At 35.7% G+C, this 7500-nt stretch overlaps 2 protein-coding genes across 4 annotated transcripts in view; one reads left to right on the forward strand and one right to left on the reverse strand.

Annotated features, from left to right (window-relative positions):
- LOC144956532 (uncharacterized) overlaps positions 1-7500 on the reverse strand; it is a 167751-nt gene that overhangs the window by 141684 nt on the left and 18567 nt on the right. The window lies entirely within an intron of this gene.
- LOC144956509 (uncharacterized) overlaps positions 1-7500 on the forward strand; it is a 30830-nt gene that overhangs the window by 12843 nt on the left and 10487 nt on the right. For both annotated transcript variants that reach the window (XM_078887056.1, XM_078887057.1), the window contains exons 3-4: positions 3950-4095; positions 5444-5584. In XM_078887056.1, coding sequence (XP_078743182.1) covers positions 3950-4095; positions 5444-5584 — 287 coding nt within the window. The remainder of the gene's footprint in view (positions 1-3949; positions 4096-5443; positions 5585-7500) is intronic.

The following is a 7500-nucleotide window of genomic DNA, read 5'->3' on the forward strand; positions in this document are numbered from 1 at the left end:
TAGTTTATTCTCCATGCTGGTTAGAACTTTTTCATATCTCATGAGATCAAAATGGATAAAAGTCAAAACATGATCAGATGTATAATGTTTTTCTCCTCTGGATACACTTTTATGCTCGTCGAAGAAGTATTTCATAAGGGCGTCCGCCATTGTTCCATAGTTTAGAACCAGTTACTAAGCTACTATGCGTCATTACGCGGGAAGTGACGTCACGACTGTTGAAGCCTATTGTCCATGTATCATAAGAGTTCATGCATATATGTAAGCGAGGGAGAGAGAGAGAGAGAGAGAGAGAGAGAGAGAGAGAGAGAGAGAGAGAGAGAGAGAGAGAGAGAAGGGGTCGGGGGGGGGGGTTGGGGGTGAGGCGGCAGGGAAAGAGATTACAAATGTGTATTTATTGTTGTGTACCAAAGAAGACTTATCATTGTCATTGTCACAACGTAACGGTAGCCTTCTAGTAACGGGATTTATTATTGACTAAACCCAGGCAAATTATTTGGATGATAATCTATATTATAGTTATTATGAAAGTAATATTGTAAGGGAAGAGAAAACTTTGAGAGCGGAGACTTATTGCTAGCTATTTGTTCAACGGGTATGTCCAAAACAAATTCGTTTGGATGAATAAATTATCATCATCATCATCATCATCACCATCATCATCATCATCATCATCATCATCATCATCATCATCATCATCATTATTATTACCATTAAAAGGAGTGAATGATTACGAGCGAGACACAGTAGAGAAAAAAAAGCACAAATAAATAAAGAGGTTTAGTGGATCATACACATCACGTATCACGCATTATTGAATGTCACAATGTAACCGTGTCCGTGGTTCACGTTTTTTTTTTTTTTTGTTTTTTTTTCTTTGCTTTATTTTTTTTTTCTGTTTCCTACCAGCTTTTGGTTCTGTTTGTTTTATATTTTTTTAAGCTTATATATATATATATATATATATATATATATATATATATATATATATATATATATATATATATATATATATATATATTTATTATTTATATATATTTATATATATATATATATTTATTTTTTAAAATTTATATATTTATATATATATATATATATATATATATATATATATATATATATATATATATATATATATTAAATATACAGCTGACACGTATCATCCACATATTTCCATAATATTCTAAATAGAACTGACCGCATGAATCGAGATAGTCAATACAAGCGGCCAATTATATCAAAACGAATGTGAACAATTGACAAAGCAAGGAACTCAACAATGCCAAGTTACAACAAAATAAAATAAAAATTTACACATGATAACCTGTTTTATCTAAACAAAGAGGAAACATTCTTTCACAAAGTAACTCAGTACTCAGTTGAAACAATCATATTAAATAAAGCTACGAGAAAATTATTCACAAGCTATTCACAAACATCAAACGCTCACCGACCGAATAAATAGACCAACTTCCTTTTTTATATATTTTTTCAAAACCCCGGCAACTATAACTGTATTGACAGGTTACTATGTAATTTATTATCGTAAACAGGTCAATATCACCAATGGTGTTTTATTTCTATACAATCAACGACAAAAGCCAGACCGTTTTATGAACTGATTTGAACTCGGGGGGGGGGGGGGGGGTTCATAATCTATACAGGATATTATTTTTAATAATTTAATTAACTTGACGGATAGATACACCATAAACATATTATTCAACCTGGATCGAATTTCTGACAGAAACTCTCATTGAATGGAAATAAAAACAACTTAGACGTCTATTTAAAAAAGTGAAACTGGTGTGGAGCCTGTCTACTATAGGAGATTGATTGTTTACTTGTGTAACTCTCATTGAATTGAAATAAAAACTATTTATTAAAAAGGTGAAAATTGTGTGGAGCCTGTCAACTGTATGAGATTGATTGTTTATTTGTGTGCGTCCGATAACGGTAATTAATGAGTGATATTGATATAAAAACACAACGTAATGTTGATAATTGAATCATTGAATCACTCCAGCACATTCAATGAGTCTGAGGAGGGCTGCTGGCCGAGCATTCTTATCATTGTGGAATTGTAATTTGTTAACTATCGTCTCAAAACGGTAAAATGTCAGGGTGAACCAGTTGATAAAAAAAGTGATTTGAACGTTGATTTGTCCAGAACGGTGAGTTTTTGGGTTTCTGTTACTAAAGATATTACGTCTAATGACTTCAATAACGCATTTACAAGTGACAAAAATTCCATAATTTTGACAATAAAACAAAATTTAAACACCTAAATCGGGGTTGTCGAAGGGTTCACACCCCTTCCGTAAAACTCAAACCGTTACAGAAACCCAGACGGATAAATCAAATCCTTTTTTTTAGCTTGGGTGACCGAAGAGTTTCTGCAGTGACAGAATTTATGAAGGACAAACATGGAGAAGAATTAAAGAAGCTGATATACAAAGAAGTGATAAGACATGCAACAAGATAAAAAAAAAAAAAGTTAGCTCAGGATAGAGAAGGATGGAAACTGTTTGTCTCTGGCCTATACCTGACCTAGGGTGAAAAAGGCAATGATGATGAAATCTCAGCTACATATTACCGTTTTTCAACGCCACTACATTATCTCATTCATCTGTAGTGTTTCATTCATCCAGTTTGTTGATAAAGGGGAAACCCGAAACGTCCATTTTATCTATTTTCGTATATTAAATCGAAGCTTACATTACATTCACTTTCACATTGTTATTTACTTCTTCGAGCTTCGAGCAGCAACATTTACACATGGCACTGATTGGCACCGTATGAATACGCACCATGAATGGATCAGCTACTCGTCTTCTTCCAGCCCAATAAACCCTTTCACCATTCATTACCATTCAATAGAATCGCAATAGACTCAATACACACACTCTCTGCTATTATATTATAATCATTTTATTTATGTCTTCAGCATTCCCCTACTTTCTACACTTCTACCAGGATTTCAAAGTGACTTTTGAGAAGGGGATTAACATCTTGATTCACTGCAGACAGAACGCCAACTTCGATTTCCGATTTTTAAACAAGATTGATACATGATATTTATTATGTGGTTTGGTCAAATGTTCTCGATTTATTTCTGGGTGACATGACAATCGCCAGTTTTTGTAACCAAAACACACACACACACACACACACACACACACACACAAAACACACACACGTAAGAGTATCGTTAGAGTTCACGCACATGCTCTCTCTCTCTCTCTCTCTCTCTCTCTCTCTCTCTCTCTCTCACACACACACACACACACACACACACACACACAGACGCTCAATATGATTTGTTTTGCAAAAACGAATGTGAAAGGTAGTCATTTGATAAATAAACAATACAACTTGCTGAAAGTGGGGGCTGGGGGTTGGCGGTAATGAAGCATTGTGAAATTAATCACGTACAAATCAATGTGTTTTCATTCATTCATTCTTCTTCTTCTTCAAGTACCAAATCTGTGCCAGACATCGGTGCTCATGGTACGCCATTCATCTCTCTGTTCAGATAATCTCAATAAACTAATATTACTCTTCATTTCATTCATAGTTTTGTTATTTTAAAATAAAAAATAAAAATTGAGCTTTATATAGCGCAATATCCACTAAATGTGCTCAAAACGCTTTACAAGGGGTCCCTGGTCAACAGCAACATTTAACATGTAGGACGGGACATGCCGCCTGTTAGGCGATAATACAATTTTTCGGACAAAGACAACGCTGTTAACGGCCAGGCACTCATTTTACACTTGAGTACGGTGAGAGAAAGTGAGTAAAGAGCCTTTTCCAAGGACTCAACTATGCGCCGGGCGCGAGGCTCGAACCCAGGACCTTCCGATCCGAAAGCGAGTGTCATACCACAAGACCACACAGCCGCACATTTTGCCCCTAATTTGTTTTCTATTGATCTCCCTCCATTCAGACATGGATGATGTCTTACAGGACAAGATCGTTCACCAGCTGAGAGAGAATGGCGTGTCTGAGACCAAAGTGGCGTATCTGTCGGCAAGGATTGCACAGGCAGTCCGTGATGACGTCATGATGGAACGGAAAGCATCCACGCCTTTGGTTTGAGCATCTCACATACTCTCTCTCTCTCTCTCTCTCTCTCTCTCTCTCTCTCTCTCTCTCTCTCTCTCTCTCTCTCTCTCTCTCTCTATATATATATATATATATATGTGTGTGTGTGTGTGTGTGTGTGTGTGTGTTTCCATCTACAACTTCTTGAGAAGTTGTAGATGGAAACATAAACATTGAACATTGGCTCTAACCAACGTTATCGAGCACTCTCGTACCTACAAGTACCCACCAACACTCATATATTTTATATATATATATATATATATATATATATATATATATATATATATATATATATATGTGTGTGTGTGTGTGTGTGCGTGTGTGTGTTACTGTCCGACTATTAGTCTGTCTATCTGTTTGTCTGTCTTCCTGCCTGCATGTCCGTATGTATGTCTGTCTGACTATCTATTTGAGAGAGAGGGAGAGAGAGAGAGAGAGAGAGAGAGAGAGAGAGAGAGAGAGAGAGAGAGAGAGAAAGAGGAGGGAGACTGTGTGTGTGTGTGAGAGAGAGAGAGAGAGAGAAATAGAGAGAGAGGGAGATATATATATATATATATATATATATATATTATATATATATATATATAGAGAGAGAGAGAGAGGAGAGAGAGAGAGAGAGAGAGAGAGAGAGAGAGAAAGTTAGTTGGATACACCTTTGACTGTTCCTTTCATTTTACTTTTTAAACGAAGTACAATTGAGAATGTTTAATTTCTATCGAGCAAATATGGTGCTTATCTATCGGAAAGTACTTTCTAAAATATTTTAATCAAAAAAAATGCTAAACAGAATTTTAAAAAAGAACAAAAGACCAAACACGGTCCTCTCTGTTGTATAAAACATCTCTACAAAGAGAGGACTTACAAAATGTCTCTATCTCTACAACAGAAAGGAACTACAAAATTGATCTGTCGTCAATCTGGAATTTAGTAATGTATTTATGTCTTTATTCTTTCTTGTTGTTGGCTGAAGAAGGGTTTTGAGCCCGAAACGTTCCGTGTTTGGTATTTTATTGGGGTTATTTTTGTTCTTTTTTTTTTTTTTTTTTTTTTGTTGAAGCTGTTGTATTATTATTATTATTATTATAATAATAATAATAATAATAATAATAATAATAATAATAATATAATAATAATAATAATAATAATAATAATAATAATAATAATAATAATAATAATAATAATAATGCTGAAAACTTATATAGCGCTATAACTCCGAACACCAGACTCTAAGCGCTTATTCATTATTGTTTATTACTCTTTACAGTCCACAGCCTCTACCAGCTTAGTTACCCCTTTGACGAAATTCCATACATTCTTATTTATTTATCTGAAGGTGATGTCCAACCTAACAACAGCCTTATCCGATCACCTCGACGCCATCTTGTACAACAGCCGTAATCACACAGACCTGAGTCACATCAAACCACACGACACATCAGAACTCTCACAGATTGTCTTACTCAGGGTAGCCCAGGTAATAAATAAAAAACGAAGCTTTTATATAGAGCAATATCCACTAAAAGGTCTCAACTCGCTTTAACTCTTGACATAGGACCTAGTACCGTACATCTTGTAGTTGTAAAGAATACGACAACGTATAAAGCAAAAATATTAAGATCTGAAAACCAGAGAGTGGTAGAAGCATAGAACATTTAATATTCAAAAATACTTATGCTTTTATACAGAGCAATATCCACTAAACGTGTTCAAAGCGTTTTACAGGGGGTCCCTGGACAACAACAACATTTAGCATGTAGGACGGGACATGACGCCTTTTATGCGATATTACAAAAAAAAAAAAAAATTCGGACAGAGACAACGCTGTTAACGGCCAAGTATTTTGTTATTGTTTATTTATTTTTTTTTTTTTTGCCATCCACGTTTATGAGTATTTTTCACCTAACTGTATTATCCAGACTATAAAATTTAACTTATTTCTCATTTTTAACCACCGTTCATTAAACATTTTCAGCATATTTCTCATCCTGGCATAATACCATTTTGAAGCGGTGGGTCACATTTAAGAAAGGCTACAAAAATACGCTAGCCAGATGAATAAAAATCTAATGTTTAATTAAAACCATTCGTATACGTAATCGATTGCATTAGAAACTTCATTAAGGGCGTAATTTTAGGAGTTGACTGCCAAAACCTGCTTTGTCACACCAAATAGAAATCTATTGGACACCTTAGAATCAGTAGAGAAAATCTGATGTTCGTTATCACTCGAAGTACTGTACTGTAAGGCAAACAAGTATATTTTTCTTAAAGTAAGTCTCTTAATAAACTATGACAAAATATATATTACAGTTTATAAACAACCAACTATGTTTGTCCGAGCACGTGTGAAGGTGTGTCACAAATCCTACGTTTTGATTGGTCAAAAATCTACTGGTTAATGTGCCTCCTAAACACGTTATGTTATGATCACGGCTCAATCCAACTTGGCAATTACAGTGGTCAAACCCAAATCCCATCCCCCCTCCCCAACACACACACAAACACACACAGACTTTTCGTTCTGTACACATTACATAATACATAAAGTGTATGCACAATGTCAATGTGCCAAAAGTATGTACCGTGTGTATTCTAGAGACAGACACTTAGTTAAGTACATGTGGGTCGCTCCCGATTTGTGTCATATTATAAGTATAGGCAGGAGGGGGAGGGGGATACTTAATTCGTCCCCAGCAATCTAGATTGCTATGGAATCCAATAACGATACATTAAAAATTAAAATTGAACTTTTATATAGCGCCATATCCACTAAACGTGCTCAAAGCGCTTTACAAGAGGTCCCTGGCCAACAGCAACATTTAACATCTAGGACGGGACATGACGCATTTTAGGCGATATTAGTTGTTTTTTTCGGAAAGACACAACGCTGTTAACGGCCAGGTACTCATTTTACACATGAGTACGGTGAGAGAATGTGAGTAAAGAGCCTTCTCCGAGGACTCAACTATGCGCCGAGCGAGGATCGTACCCAGGACCTTCCGATCCGAAAGCGAGTGTCATACCACTAGACCACATAGCCGAACATTACCTTCGAGTATCTTCCATCAAATCATATAATACATAAATTGTATGCACAGATCACTGATAACAAAAATCATCAAACGCCAAATGGAATTTTTAGGACACATTATCCGCCACCCTGGTTTGGAAGTACTCGCCTTGACTGGAAAGATGAATGGAAAAAGAATAAGAGGAAGACAAAGAATAACTTATTTGAAAGGGATAAGAACTTGGACAGATGAAGCTGAGAAGGGTGGCGCTGCTTTAATAGAATTGGCAAGAGATAGATCAGCTTGGCGGAAGATGACCTCCGACGTCTGCTTCAGATATGGAACTACATGATGATGATGATGATGATGATGTATGCAC

This window comes from Berghia stephanieae, chromosome 11 (genome assembly GCF_034508935.2).
Source record: "Berghia stephanieae isolate SIO BIC M18660-M18661 chromosome 11, UCSD_Bste_1.3, whole genome shotgun sequence".
NCBI classification, from domain to species: Eukaryota; Metazoa; Mollusca; class Gastropoda; order Nudibranchia; family Aeolidiidae; genus Berghia; species Berghia stephanieae.